The following is a 15,786-nucleotide window of genomic DNA, read 5'->3' as shown; positions in this document are numbered from 1 at the left end:
CGTTGCAAACTCCCACGATTGGAGTTCTTCGTGTTGTCGGGACATTAAGGCCCCAAGAAATTTCCATGTCGCAGAACAAGGACTTTGCCTCTACTCCTCCCCCACAAGCGTGGGAAAACTTGCCGAAAAGCCATAGCCACATGGAGGGGTAAGCAGGGGGAGAGGGCACTGCCTGCGTGCCACAGTGCAGTTTCGTGACGACCGACTGCTGCCTGCCTCCACCTTGTAAGCGATTCCCATTGCCTAAAAGCTTGTAAGCCAGTTTCCGGCTCCGTCTCCGGCTCTAAGGCTCCTAAAGGCTCCAACTACAACCACAAAAACTTTAGGGAAAACGCAAAATAGAGAAAGAAAAGGTGGAGCATACATTTTAGCCGAAAAGTGGGCAAAGGCAAATCAGCGAAATCATAGAAAATAGTGAAAATAGAAAGCAAAGTCGGTTGTTGCGGGTGTTGAAATGATTTGTGTTTTCCCGTGAATCAACAACCAAAGAGACGAAAGCAAAAACAGGGGAAATGTAAGGAAATATGTAAGGAATATCGTGTATATATCTTCATGGCTCAATCTGAAACGATTTGCGAGTGTTGAGTGCTCAGAGTTGTTGAATGTTTCCAGGTCATAATTTAGTTTTAAGCTTGGAATAAAGGCAGAAAAATTTGCAGATAAATATCCAAAAATCATAGAACTGAATCAATGAAATTTTGCGACTTTTTTTAAGTCAAATTTAAGCAAAAACTAAAAAATAACAGCAATTTTTGCTTGCAATCTGGAATATCGTAGCAATAAATCCCATTTGTGCTCCAAACTCAAGCCAAATATGTAACAAATTGTTAAAAACTATTAGGTGCACTCTGAAAAGTAAGTAATTCTGATAAAATAATAATTCAAAGTAAATTTTTTGTTTCTGTTTTGTATGCCATTTGTATCCCCCGGTCGGGGGTAGACTTTTATCTTTTTTGTTTCTTTTATTTTTGTGAAAAACGTTTGTGGAACTAATCGCTAGAATCGTAATAATAATCATAACCAATAACTAGAATAACTAATATAACATAAGTTAATAATTTATTTAAACATTCTAAAGCGTAAAAACTAATAATCAATCAATAATCGCGGGCGAGGGCGCTTCCAATAATAAATAACGAAAAACTTCAACGTTGAAAACGAACCCAAAATGTGGGATTTGGGGGGGATTCCCACCTCTCTCCCCTTTAAAGAGAGCGGGGTAAAGAAAACTTAAAGGTTTTTTTGTTTGTTTTTAATTTCATTTCATGAAAACAAAAAAGTATTGGAATAAAATATAAAAGTTTTGGGTAATTTTTGTTGAACAAAATAAAAAAAGGAAAGGAATTTTTTCAAATTTGATATCAAAGAATATTTTCGATAAGAAAATTGGAAATGTGTTTTGTGTTTGTGTTTTTTTTTTGTGCCCTTGGGAGAATTCTTTGTCTTTTTGTTTTAAAAATTAGTTACTAAAATGTAAAAATTAAATTTAAATTAATACGAAATTGTGTTTGCTGTTGAGTTGCTTTAAAGTAAAAATAAATTAAGAGACTTCTATAATTAAAAGTAGCATTTAAAATTAAGGTTTCAAATTTCGCTAATCCTAATGCCTTTTTTGTGCGTTTTGTGCGTTGAGACCCCGTTGTATACCCTATACAAAATATACCCTATAGCTCTGTTTTGTGTGTTTGTTTAGCGAGTGATTTTCGTAGTCATTTCGTTGCTTAATAATTTCAAAAATGTTTCCCTACAAGAAAATGCTGGAGAAATCCACCAAAGTGGAGCTTAAGCCTATGTTTTTTTGTTGTTGTTGTGGAACATGGAATTTGCTAGCTGTATCCGCACGAAGATGCCACACTCTTTCGCTCTCTCTCTCTCTCTCTCTCTCCCTCTCTGCCACATGCTACGCGCTAAGAACTAGAACTAGAATCATAGTTTTAAAACGCTAACAACTAGTAGTAGTAGAATCGCTAAGTTTTTAATCGCTAATACGTTGGATGGTGGGTGGTAGGTCTACACTTGCCTCTACTCTCCTCTCTCTCTCTCTCTCTCTCTCTCTCCCTCTCTTGTGTGTGTGTTTTAGGGTTCGTAATTCTATATCTTTAAACTGTAGGTAGTAATTAGGTTTTCCTCAGTCTTCGCAGAGATTTCCGGTAATCAAAAAAGTGTGTTTTGTGTGTGTGTTGTGTGTGTGTGTGGTTGCTGCCCCTCCACTTTAGAAGGTCATGTACTGCCTCGATGCTGCCGCATATTGTAGATACAACCGGCGCTGCTGTTAGGCGCTCTCCGTCTTCACCACCATGGGCATGGGTCCACCCAGGCTGAGCCCCGCCTGTGCGGATGACTTTTGCAGCAGCTCCTCCTGCAGCAGACTCATGTTCATGGGCGACAGGCCATGGCCACCCATATTGAGGCCCATGCCCATGCCCATGCCCATGTTCATGTTCATTTTCATGTCCATCAGCGGCAGCGGCGAGTCCTGCGAGGGCTCCTCCATGTTGCCACGACCCTCACGACTCTCACGACCATTGTCACGGCCCGCCCGGTCGCCGCCGCGCGACTCGTAGCGCGTGTGGGTGCGCATGTGGCGCGTAATCATGTCCCGGCGACATGCCGCATAGGGGCACTGCGGGCACTTGTACGGCTTCTCGCCCGTGTGGGTGCGCTGGTGGGTGGACAGATGATCGGAGCGGGAGAACACCTGGCCGCACACCTTGCACGTGTACGGCTTGACGCCCGTGTGCAGGCGCATGTGGCGCGTGAGCATATCGGAGCGGGCAAAGGATCTGTGGCAGACGTCGCAGGAGTACGCTTTGGCAATATCGTTGGCGGGATTGCGCGACTTGTGGCGCGAGGCCATGTGCTTGGCCAGGCGATCGTGCAGCGAGAACATCTGCCCGCAGGTGGGGCACACATATGCCACATCCGAGCCGGGCGGCATCTCCTCCACCACGGGCGACACATCCAGATTGTAGCGCCAGGCGACAGTCTCCTTGGTGGTGGGCGATGCCACATCCCCCTTGATCACGGGCACACCCACGGTCGAGGAGTGGTGCGAGTGGGAGTGCGGATGCTGCTGGTGGTGGTGCATGTGGTGCGGGTGGAGCGAGTGGGAGTGCTGATGCGGATGTGGATGCATCTCCATTTTGATCATGGCCGCTGCTGCCGCTGCCGCCGCTGCATGGGCCGCTGACATGGCGCTGGCATACGGCGACATTTGCTGCTGACTCGCTGATGGCGGGGCGGCATGGCTGGCGGAGGTGGAGGTGGGCGTGTGGCCCGAATGGCTGCTGGAGGCGGGCGACAGGGCGTTCATGCTCTCCAAGCTGCTCGCGGCACTCATCGAAGCGGCCGAGGATGCCGCCGGTGGTGGCATCATCGTAGCACTCGGCGGCGAGGAGGCGCCACCGCCAGCAGAGGAGGATACGGAGGCGGAGGCGGAGGATGATTTGTACTTCTTGATCTCCGTTTCCTGGCGAACGCACAGATCGAGCGGCCGCTCCTGTGGCGGCGGCATTGGCTTCTTCTTGTCCCCCCGCTTCTTCTTCTCGGACGGCGGCTTGGGGCTGCGCGTCGTCTTTGTTGTGGTGGTGCTGGTGCTGGTGCTGGCGGTGCTTGCCCCACCCGTGGGCACCGATGACTCGCTGCGCGGTGGCGACGGCAACGATGGCGGCGGCGAGGCATTGGCCAGCAGAGTGTGTGGCAGCATTTGGCTGGCACTTGGCATCGATCCGAATGCCTTGCGATCGATGACTGCTCCTCCTGCTGCTGTGGGCGATGTCTCCGTCTCGGAGGCAATGGACGAGGGTGTGTGCTGCAGCGGGGAGGGGTAGAGATCGTGGCGACGCCGAAACACCTCGTTCAAGTACTTGGTGTGCAGATAGTAGCCAAACAGCGGCGAGTGGATGGGAAAGTAGCGATCATACGGATTGGGTATCTCAGTCTTGATTTCCACATGCAGTGGATTCTCCTTGGGGACCTGCTGTGGCGCCACACCAGACGCCGGAGTAGCACCAGCGGCAGCCTGCAGTTGCAACGGACTCATGCTGATGCGTGGACTGTCGTTGCCATCGTTGTCATCGCTGTGCGACAGCTCCAGATCCTCGCCAGAGATGTCCTCCGCGGAAGCCTCTTCCTCCTCCCCATCGCTGGCTGTGTGCTCGCTTTTGATGTACTTGGCCTCCTCCTCATGCTCCTGCTCCTGCTCCGGCTCCGGCTCCTGCTGCTCCATGGAGTCATCCTCCTGCCCATCCTCATCCTCCTGCGACTCCTCCTGTTCGGCCGCCTCATCCTCCTCCATGGGCTCCGTCTTGCAGGCGGCCAGGCCATTGCTCTGCGGCGGCTGTGGCGAGGGACTCTGCGACTGGGGACTGCGACTGCTGCTCCGCTCGATGGTGTCGTTGTGGTTGTGGTGCAGCTGATCGAGCACCGCCGAGAGGCGCTTCCTCTTGCGCTGCTTCCACGAGATGGCCGCAATGTTGTTGTTGGCGACGCACGGCTGATTGTTGTTGTTGTTCTGCTGCTCGGCACTGGCCACAGCCGCTGCCGCAGCCGCTGCTGCAGCCGCCGCCTGCTGGTGCAGACTCAGGGCCAGCGGCATGCCCATGCCCCCGTGCTGATGCGGATAGCCCTGCTGCAGCTGTGCCGCATAGTGGGAGTGGGCCGCTGCTGCCGCCACTGGGGGCGGCGGATACACATGGGGATGGTATTGGTGCTGCTGGTGGTGCGGTGGTGGCGGCGCCGGTGGATGGTGGTGCGGCTGGTGTGGATGGTGATGGGGATGTGGGGCATGGTAGTGTGGATTGTGCGTGCCGGCGGCGTGATGATGATGCCCCATGGGGTCGGTGCCTTCTGCCATCGTCATGAGGTCAACTTTTTGTGGACTCGTCGTCGGCGTTGGCTGCTGCTGCGGCTGTTGCGGCTGCTGCCACAAAACGGGGCGGCACACGAGACGCTGCTCGTAAAGCTGGAGCGGACGAAGGTTCTTGCGGGCGCACTGACGAGATCGTTTCGACTGCAAACAGAACAAAGATTTGGAATTTAGGGTTTAGTTTATATGAATTTTGCATGTTTTATTAATATTTTTAAACAATTTCCTAATTATTTCGCGCTTATTATGTCTTTTTAGGCTTTTGTTTTGCGGTTTTTGCTGCCTGCAGATGCCGACGGCTCGTGCTTGCTCATAATCGCGTGCATATGTGAGTACTCTATACATTAAAATTGATTTAAACTACAAAACAAACGTACATAAGTATTTGTGAGTGTTTCCCCCATAAAAACTCGTAATATAATCCAGCTGAAATATGTTTTAAATATGTTTCCCTCATTTTGTTGAACAATTTCACAGCTTTCTGCAATTGTTCTGTGCGATTTGCACGTAAATGTGTGTATATGCTGTGTGCCTATGTGTGCGTGCGTTTGGCTGTCCACTTTTGAGACACGAAAAGTCTTGTTCTTGCGTGCGCCTGTGGCTTGCACTTCTTGTGTCTGTTTGCCTCACAAGCGCAATTTATTCCGGCTCAAAATCTGCTGCACAAGTTGCACCAATACTTTATCCAAGACTATGCCACTTTTGTAGATTTTTGTACGGTAAAACCTACCAACATTTTAATGGATAGTATCACAAATTGGCAAACGAAATAAGCGTTTATCACAGATAACTGCAGAAATATCACAAAACTCCCTTTTGGTAGGATTTAGTTAAAACTTTCTCTGGAACAAGACGAATTCCTCTGCGCCGCTGCTTCTCTTCCGAAACTTCTCGAATGAAAGCTAGCGGCACTGCTCTAACACGCACAAGTCTACACGGATTAGGCTGCCGTCTCTCCGTCTGGCAGAAACTCTACACCGAAAGTGTAGAAAGTTGCCAGATCGTTCGATAGGCGCCCCCGCACTACTACACTTGATTCTGGGGTTAAATTAGGGAAATTCCTCGAAAATTAAGAAGTTAAACCCATGGCTGGCCCCTGGCAATCAGTCAAGCATCAAAATGCAGCAATTCCCTTTGGCCATTGGCTTGCAACGGGAGTGGAGGGAGTTGAGTCTTTGGCCTTCAGTCAAACAAATAAATAAGATAAATTTTTGTGCTGAAGCTGCCAAAAAAAAAGGAACGGAACGTACGAGTAACGAGGAGACAGATGACAACGGCGGCGTTTACGCTGCGTTAGTTTTATGCGTTTCTCCGGGAGTCAGAGTCGGAGTCGGAGCCGTAGAAGGGAGCCAAAACGTTTGTCCGTCCCGTCCCGGCTGTCTCCAATCTCCAAACTCTCCCGCTGAGGGAATTTTTATTGCACTGCCAGCAGATTTTATGGCGCTCAAAGTTTATGGGGCCCGTAGACGTTGACGTTGCTGTTGCTGTTGCTGCTGCCTTGACCGGGGGCACGGCACCGATTGTGTGGCTCCAGGAGGGAGTCCAAATGCGAGTCCGAGTCCTGGGCGCCTCCCTCTAAGCGGCTCTGCTGCTCTGGTCAGCGGAAAGCTGGCAAACAGAAATCAATGAAGGGGACAGGACAAGTCAGCATCGCATCGCCACATCGCACATCGCCGTCTGGCGCCAACATTCGCAAATAATTAAAAGTTACCACACAGAGACACACACACACTTGCTACATGCTACATGCCACATGCCTCGCAAAGCAGTTGGCAGTAGCAGCAGTAGCCCCGCAAAGGCACGGCACAAGGCACCACCGGAGCGACAGCACGTCTGGAAGGACGTTTGCTGCATTGCGCTTATCCTTGTGATATATGAATATTGTGCACACACGCACGCCACCCCTGCCACCGTCTGCTGCCACTGCCACCGTCTGCTGCCACCAAGAGAAGAGGAGCTCGGAGCTGGGAGCTTTGTGCTCTGTCTGCCATAAGCCGTCAGTTTATGGGGTACGTTGTCGTCGTCCTTCCTGCTTGTCCTTCTGTTTGCAATTTGCGCCTACAACTACGGAAGGGAGTCCGAGAGGGAGTCCGAGTGTCCGTGCGGAGGAGACGGCGGCGTGTCCATGTCCTTAACGGTCACGTGTTTGCTTTACGTGTTGAGAAAATGAAAAGAGTACGGCTACGGTCTGCCGTCTCCCATCTGCTGTGTTTGTTTCGAGAGGTTGGAGGTGTTGATGGGTCGCCGCCACCCCGACATGGACACCTGTGTCCGCCAGTGTGTCCTGTGCTGTCCTCTTCTGTCCACACTGCTTGTGCCCCGGGCCACGTTAGTGGCCTGCGATTGCTGTAGTTATTGTTGTCGCATATCGCACACAGATGTGTGTCCCCCCCTCCCCCCTCGCACCTTGGCTTAATGGAGTGCGTGTCCGTATCCGTGTCCTTTGTGCTGGACTCGACTCTGCTTTAAAGTTTTCCCTTTTTAACTTTTTCGATTTTCTCAACTTTAATTGGCAAAATGGCCAGAAAGTTTTTCCACTTTTCATATCATAATTCATGTTCTATTTCCTGGAACAGGGTCACCCGAAAGGGCAATTAATATTCTTAATTAGGGTAATTAAACAGCGCAATGCTGACAACTACACAACACTCCACACCAGCGATTCGATGTGAGAGAAAACTTTACAACAGTTCTTTTCCCTTTCCACCCTTCGCCTTTTCCATCTTTGGTGCTTTTTTCTACGCTCCTTTTGCTCGTAAAAATATAAAAAAACATAAATTTTCACGCCACTGAAAGTTCCCACTCTCTCTCTCTCTCTCTCTCTCCTCTCTCTTCGTTGCTTCTCTTGTGCCGTTGCTTTCGGGTCTTGTTAGCACGCGAAATCGGGAATTGGATTGCGAGAATGGTAGGAAGAGCGAAAGAGTGGAGTAGAGAGGGAGAATGTTTGTCGAGATTTTTGATTTATGGCCTGGCAAAAGTTTAACTGCATTTACATACACACACACATGCAGATCTAAAGAAGTTTGTATACGCTTTGCGGTAGAGTAGAGTACATTAATTTTGATCAAAAGTTGAAAGCATTTCAAGAGAAGATGCTCAAGAGAGCATTTCAGCTAAGCGAGAGAAGAGAGTGTGCAAAGGGGGAGAGCAGAACGAGAGAGTAGACTGACGAAGGAGCAGCAGTTTCCGAGCGTTGATCTATTTTTAGAACACATTGAGAGCTTCGGCGATGTAAGCCAAGGGAAGTGTATGCAACTCTTCGCTATGCTGTTACGTTTTTCTGCTCCTTTCATCTGTGTGAAATATTATTTCAAATATTGCATAAGGGTATGAAGGAGAGAGGAACGGTTGCCAGGAGTCAAAGCCTCGAAGCGAGGCCAAAGTTGGAGTCCGAGATGGAGATGTGGTGTGAAATTATACCAAATGAAGTGTTAATTTCATGCCGCAAGTGGAGGATTAAGTGCCTCCGGCTTTCGCTAAGGGAAATCTCATGATAGAACACTGATGGCAATGAGTAATCAGTTTCAGATCGAATAACGGCTGAAGAGTGTTAAACATGGCGCTAACAAGTCGCTAGCTGGCTAGCTCGCTCGCTCGTGGGGTCGCTGGAGTCGCTGGAGTCGCAAACAAAGAGCGCCAAAGATCGGACAGCGAAACATGCTTGTAAGCAAATGTTTGGCAAAGTGGAACGGCGTGTCGTATGCCCCGTAAATGAGATCTGAAATAAGTGCAACGCAAGTGCGAAATGCAGCAGCGGACACTTGCTTAATTGCGCTAAACAATGAGCCAGCCAGCCAGTGAGGGAATGAGGAAGCAGCCGCAGACCAGCCCAGCAAAATGCCACCAAATGGCGCTCACACAATGGCAGAGCAGCAGCAAAGGCAGCAAAAAAGCAGCCCCCGAGCCTCAGATTTTGCTGTCGCGGCTTTGTTCGCACTGAAAACTGCAAAAAAATACAAACAAAAAACAACAAAAAACCGAAGAAACAAAACGCAAAGCGGGAATACTGAAGACTGAAAATGCAATGCCAGGGAAATATGATTCATGGCCAAGCGATGACAACAAAAATTGTCACAATTACTGTGCAAACAGAATCAACACTGGCCAAGAGTTTAGAGCGGTGGCAACCCTAGGAAGTAGACTGTACCGCAAAAGCTTAGCCGCTGCCTTTTGCAGTTTTCCTTTCATATTTTCTTACTGAAAATGCATTTATCCACACAGAATCATCAGCGTAATGATGTTGACAACCCTGACAGGCTGCAGAAGACTGTACACCGCTTGGCAGAGTTGCCACTGTATTTGCATGGCATTTGTCACGCTTATTAAACACACAGTGGAAACAGTTGGAAACCTGATGAAGTTTTAGCACTGAAGCAATGGAGTGTAGAGGAGTGTCCCCCTGGTAGCACCCCACCCCCGCAGACAAACATTTGGTAGCACGACGCGACGCCGCGATAAGCCTCGAGGCTCGAGGCCCATGCGACTCTTGTGGCTCTTGTGGCATGGCGTCGACTGACGACGACACACAAAGTTAACCAAACAAAATTGCAGAAATTAAAATGTAAACAAATTGTTGGTGCTGCTGACACGCCCCACGCTCCTCTCCCGCGGGATTATACTCCGCTATAAACCCCACAACAGTCTAAAGTGTCCACATGGACGGGTCGGGGGACGGTGGACGGGGGGACGACAACTGCTGTGGCCATTAATCTGGCAAATGTCTCTGACGCCATTTAAGCCACACTTCACTCTCTTTACTTCGGAGTTGTCTTTGCCAGCAATAAACGACATCATAAACATCAGCATTCAACGTGATATGCATTGATAATGGACAGCAGAGACGACAGCCTGTAGACAGAGGCAGAACGAGAGAGAGAGAGCGAGAGAGATAGAGTGGGAGAGTGGGAGAGCTTCCATTGCAAGTGGAAAGCAAACAAAGCATGACCAGGCAGAAATATGGCTAATAAAATAAAACGCCATTTGCTTGGAGCACACCCGCTCCCCCTCCCCAAAACAACAACGAGTTGGGTTAGGGGGTGGAGGAAGCTACGATATAATAATGAATGACGGTAGGTTGGGGAGGGTAAACCTACATAAGCACAGAAAACTCTTTATAAAAGTACGCCTGCAACAATCACTTTTCTCTCTGCTGCTGCTGCCTCTTTCTCACTCTCTCACACTCACGCTTTGGCTGTGTGCAACCAATGACAGCGGCAACATGTTGCTGCTGCTGCTGCTGCTGGTGCTGGTGCCGCCTCCCCACTCACTCACACTCGCTGGCAAACACAGGAAAAGCTGCCAATTGAGTGGAAAAGCTGGATTTTAATTGTTTTTATCTTGGTGTCTGGCATTATGGAGTTTATGCGGCGGTGTGGAAATGTTGGGAAAGGGAATAGATTTTCATAGATGCAAAAGTGGAAGAATCCTACAAGCTCTGAAGCATTTTATGCATTTTTTCCATGGCTTTCATTGAACTGGAAACAGGCTTTAGCTATCAACGAAGGGTGAGGCATTTTTCTGTACCTTTTTGCCTCTTTTAAATACTTTTTCAATGTTAGAAAATATTAAGAATTCCTCTTCGAATGTGAAATTTTAGCCAACACTGCTCTAAGGTCTCTGACTGCTGCCCTGCACTTTTCATGCACTTCTCCCCCGCATAAACCCTCGCTCTGGCAATCTGTCAAATGAAAATCTCATTTATTATTTGAACTACTGGCTGGCTACTGCCTGGCTGGCTGCTGCCTGCCACTGTTGCTGTTTATTTGAATTGGAGTTGCCGGCGTCTGGCGCACTGCAATTAAAATGATCACTGTAATTTTGAAAACGACTGCGAATTGCGGCCCGAACCAAATTTGACGTCAATATGCGAGCTAACGATATGCTAATTAGTTGGTGCTGCTGCCACTGCTGCTCCATGCGAGTGCTGGGATCATTAATTAAGACGAGAGGCCTCTGATCTGAGAGATCGGATTGACTGCCCCACGGATTGGGGCTGCTGCTGCGGCTGCAGCAACCTACGCTGCTGCTGCTGCTGCTGCTGCTGCCGCGCTACCGTTGACCAAGTGGATAATGCCAGATAATGGCAATTTCCTGCCTTGCCTCTTGGCCAATTGTTGCCTGTGCTTGCTGTTGCAACTCCCGTGCCAAAGGAGCAGCAGCAGCAGCAGCACACATGCAGCATGCAGCAGGCAGCAGGCCCCTGGCTGACCGCAGCTTAAATAAAATTACATTCAAATTCAATTGTAAATGCATTTTATCTGTTGGTTTTTGCTGCCTGCCACTGCCACTGGGTAGTGCTGCTGCTGTTGTGGCTGTAAACTGCAATCATGTTGCACATTTTTCTTTGGCATTGCCTCCTGCCTCCTGCCTCTGCCATCTTGCACTTCGTGGTGCTCCCTGGTCTTCTCCTAGATCAGCAGACGCCTGTGCCAGTGCCTTGGCCTGTGCTTGTGCCTGGGTCTGGGGCCTTTTTACAATCAAATGTAATTATTTTTGCAATATACACCTTCAGCTGCTCCTACTTCTGCTGCCTGTTGCATCGGCGGGGTGGGTGCGGGGGCCGGGGCATGGGGCAGCAACAAGTTGCTTAGCATACTTCCGTTTGAGGAGGCCACAAAAGGCCGCGCCCGATACCCAGAAGAGTCCAGGCTCTTACTTCTAGAGGGCGATCGCGTGATCAAAGTCAATTTAGCCAGCGATATACAGACACATTTGTTTTGCCAGTGCCCCTCCGCCGCTGCCTCTGCTGCTGCTGCTGCTGCTTCTGTTGCACGTTGCACCACACAAATGTGGGCCCAACGATCCTGTCGTCATCTGCTGTTGCGGCTGCGGCTGGGGCTGCTGCTGTTCCTTGCAGCTAAATTAAACCATTGCCGCTTTATCGGAGCAGGCAAATGAAGAGGAAGGAGAGGCGCCTACTCCAAGGGCAACTGAGTCCAAAACGGGTTCTGTTCTGCCACTCCGAATGTGATGTGTTGTGAGTGGGATGAATCTTCGGTCTTTGTGGCACTTCCTTCTCACAAAACATTGATGTTTCCACTCACTCACTCACTCGCTGCAAGAGTTTATCATAATTAGGCACACGATTTGCTGCTTAATTGCTGAATTAACATAAAGATGTGTGTGGCTCGGCTCGGCAAAGAATGGCCACCAAAAACAGCGCCAAAAGCGAAAAGCGAAAAGCGATCCCTGACGCTCATTTCATGCTAATTATGTACGAGGGTTCGGGCTTAAAAATGAATGGCTGAAACGCCTGCCATTTTAGACCATAGACTTAGACTCGCAACTTGCGCTTCAACTTGGAAATTATTTAATTTTTAACCTCTAGGGCCGCAGCCACACAGCAATCATCATTAAGCACGAGCGAGCGAGCTTTCGTATTTGTTTTTTGGTTTTTGTTGCTGTCTGCTTGGGCTTTGGGGTCAGCGCCAGACCCTTACTCCTCCAACTTCAGCTTCAATGGCTGCTGCTGCTCCATTGCCTCATCGTTTATCAGTCAAAAGCGATCTTTTGCAATTAGCCTTAAACGCTTTCTGTGGGCCTCAACACTCACGCACTTGGCAGTCGCCTCGGGAGTGAATCTCTCAAAGTGGGTCAGCCAAGATGCATCCAGGCCCAGATCCTCCGCCATGCCATTCGCCTTCTGTCCATCACATTATCAGAACGAAATTATCGTATATCAAAGGCAACAGTTTTTGGGGTGGATCGTTCTCAGACGAAGCACTTTTGAAGTTATCTCTCGCGGGGTAAAGGGATCGCGGATCGCGGCACGCGGAACGGACTGCACTGGACTGCATACGAGGAGTATTTATTTTTAATCATCTTTTTGTGAAAGCAGGTGAAATTTATTTGGCATTTATGAAAGTGCAACGGCGGCGGCGGCGTGACCCATTCCCCTGAAAAGAAGTCGCAGCGTCTCCTGTATATAAAAATTAATATAGATTGCAAGCGGCAGATACATTGGGGCAAGACGCCAACCTACCGACTGTCCCTGCCTGCCTGCCGCAACAACAAAAAACAAACACAAGTTGAAAGTTTCTTAACGTTTTTCCCTCTGCCTGTGTTAAATTTATTATGCCGAAAGGCCGATCATTATCGGGTAGCCGAGCACAAATTATATATGCGCGCGCGCACACATGATGAGCATTAAGGAGGATCCTGGAGTCGCAGGGATCCTCTGTGGCTGTGGCAACCTTCTGTGGCTGGCAACCTATAAAATGTCGCAGACTATAAATCCACTTGCGGCAATAAATTTCTCAAAATGTCAGCGCAGGCTCCCGCATTAATTACACCTGAGAGTGGGAGAGACTCCAAGGAGACTGCAGACTGTGGAGACTGCGGACTGCGACTGGAGGCGTGCAACACCCGCATTTTGTGTGGCGTAATGTGAGCTGTGTTGCCGTGGCATGTAATCAATAGTTGTAACCACCGAAAGTGCACTCGCCAAGTCGAAGTCCAAGTCGAAGTCGAAGTCGAAGTCTCCCTCTCTGCTCTGCTCTGCTCTGCTGTGTGTGACCGCAAAAAAATGCAAGTGCAAAGCATTCAATTTTTGAACCGCGTTGACTGCAACAAGTTCTTTCAATTTGCCTCGTTGCAGCCAGCTGGAGTGGCGGAGTACAGCCACAACAACACACACAAGTTGCAGCAGCAGCAGCAGCATACTGGCTGCGGCAAAGGGGAACCTGCACAGAAACAACGACACTTAAAACAACCTGCAATTGAAAACTTTGCGCGTGTTTTAGCTCGCATTTTGATTGCCTACAAGCCGTTGCTGTCACTTTGCATTATACGATCGAAGGAGTCCAAGAGTCCAAGACAGCGGGGAGACAGGGAACGGGCATGGAAATGGGAATCGAAGGAGCAGGCAGGCAGGCAGGCAGGCAGCCGCCTTTCGACGAGCGTCAGGCGTCAAGAAATGCATGCAAAACGCGCCAAAGTCCCAGCTAAAAATTCGTTGGGGTTGTCTCGGCAAGAGACAGAGAGAGACAGAGAGAGAGAGAGAGAGCAGCACTAGGGATACAATAATTCCCAAAGGAGATGTTCAGTGGGAACATTCTGAAAGGAAGAATGTTACAGTCACTGGGAAGAAGGGATTTTAAGAAGAAAATCGGAATGAATGGGAATATCTTAATGGAGTGCTATCTGAACCTCTTTTTAAACCTTTCTTTCATTGAATTGTTCTACAAATTTACGAGTACTTCCCCTAGCCATAGATTATAGTTATAATAAGCTGCCATTTCGTAGGAATTCATGGCGCAGCTTTTGGTCAAACATTTCCTTTGAATACGTTTTCTTTGGCATCTCCATGGGGTGCCTATTCTCATTGAAAGGCCATTAATTATTTGTTTTGAGCTTTGATTTTCTTATGTTTTTTTTGTGCTCGATTATCGTGCAATTATGTTTCGTTTGATATGCTAATTCCGCCACTCAAAAGAACACAATTATGTTGGACAGTGAGCACTGTAATGCGCGGACAGTGGACACTGGACACTGGACTTTAGTTAATTTATGCAGCAGCGCTCGTGTCACCCGATTGATCGATGACTGGAGGGGTTACCAGCACAAAAAATCATCTGCATCAGGTGTTAATTGATTTCGCTTGGCTTTGGCTCTGGCTCTGGCTCTGGTCTTGTAATTTGATTCGTTTGTTTATGGCCCGAGCCGTTCCTTTTGCTGTTGGATATTTATTGTTTCGTGCTGCAGGGAACTGACTGAACCGATTCGTTTGCCAACTCAATTATTGAAGATTTGTGTGGCAGGCAAATGTAAAACAAGAGACACACTCACGATCGCTCGCGTTGTTCAATGAACGAATGAATGAATGGAACTGCTCTGCGAATGGGTATCGCTGTGGCCTTTTCTTTTGCCCCAAGGGAGGGGTAGACAGGGGGAGACGGTATCTTTTTTTGTTAATTAAGCTACATTTCATACATGCAGCTGGATGGATTTATGAATAAAGCGCCAGCGCTAGCGCCAGCCGAAAAAAGAGTAAAAATCAAAAATCAAAAAGTTCAAAAAATGAAGAAAAAATAAAACGAATTATGTGATGACACCGAAAGCAGCAGCGAGCAGCAGTTGTACATATTTTTTGTGGGGCGTGTCAAAAGAAATCTCACCGAGAAATGACAAAATACAAATAAAAATCCGCGAGAGCTTTTCTGGCCTTAATCGCCACTGGCCCGGCTCGCGCGGTCGCCAAAGGTCGCCCCGATTGAGTTGTACCTCGTACTCGTAGTCTTAGTTGTTGTTGTTGTTGTTGTTGACGTCATGTTAATGTGGCTGCCGATTTTTATGGTCTGGTCTCTGGCCAAGAGTCTGCCTCAGACTCCAAACTACCAGTCACAGTCGCTGTCCGTCCGTCTGTCCGTCTGTCTCTCTCGCTGTGGCGACTGTCGCTAGCAATTAATCTTCGAAAAGTGGCCAGAGATTCATTTAGCTGCAGTTTTTTTTTATTTTATTTATTTTTTTTTATGACAAAAACTTGGCAATCTGTCGAGAATGCTCAGGCTTCATTCACTTTCAATGGCAGTAAACCTCTGATAGAGCCTGAGCTGCAGCTTTAGCTTCAACTCCCGCTCAATGGCATTGCCGGCTGCCTCCCCCAAAAGCGGCAGCATTGGGGATGACAGAGTGACACGAGAGGCACGAGGGAAGGGAGATTAAACTCTCTGATGGTGGGAGGAAGGTAATGGCTCCAGGCCTTAGGGCTGCTCTTTCTCTTCTAATGCCACCTGGCACTGCCTTTTCGCACGATAAATCACGCACCCATCACTGTGTCGCGTTGGCCATCGCATCACCCATTGCTTGTGGCAGTCGCAGCAGCACACATGATCGATCTCCCTCCCCCTCTGCACTGCGATTGCCGTCTCTGTGGTGTGTCCTCGACGCACGCATTAAATTCAAAATGCGTCTCAGCGTCG

At 48.8% G+C, this 15,786-nt stretch overlaps 1 protein-coding gene across 2 annotated transcripts in view; it reads right to left on the bottom strand.

Moving 5' to 3' along the window:
• Window positions 1-1,688: 1,688 nt before the first annotated feature.
• Window positions 1,689-15,786, bottom strand: part of LOC117893803 (dendritic arbor reduction protein 1) — a 28,796-nt gene continuing 14,698 nt past the window's right edge. For both annotated transcript variants that reach the window (XM_034800547.1, XM_034800549.1), the window contains one exon: window positions 1,689-5,011. In XM_034800547.1, the coding sequence (XP_034656438.1) occupies window positions 2,273-4,861 (2,589 nt within the window). In that variant the 5' untranslated portion in view covers window positions 4,862-5,011 and the 3' untranslated portion in view covers window positions 1,689-2,272. The remainder of the gene's footprint in view (window positions 5,012-15,786) is intronic.

This window comes from Drosophila subobscura, chromosome J (assembly GCF_008121235.1).
Source record: "Drosophila subobscura isolate 14011-0131.10 chromosome J, UCBerk_Dsub_1.0, whole genome shotgun sequence".
Lineage (NCBI taxonomy): Eukaryota > Metazoa > Arthropoda > Insecta > Diptera > Drosophilidae > Drosophila > Drosophila subobscura.
This window is presented reverse-complemented; position numbering and strand designations above follow the sequence as displayed.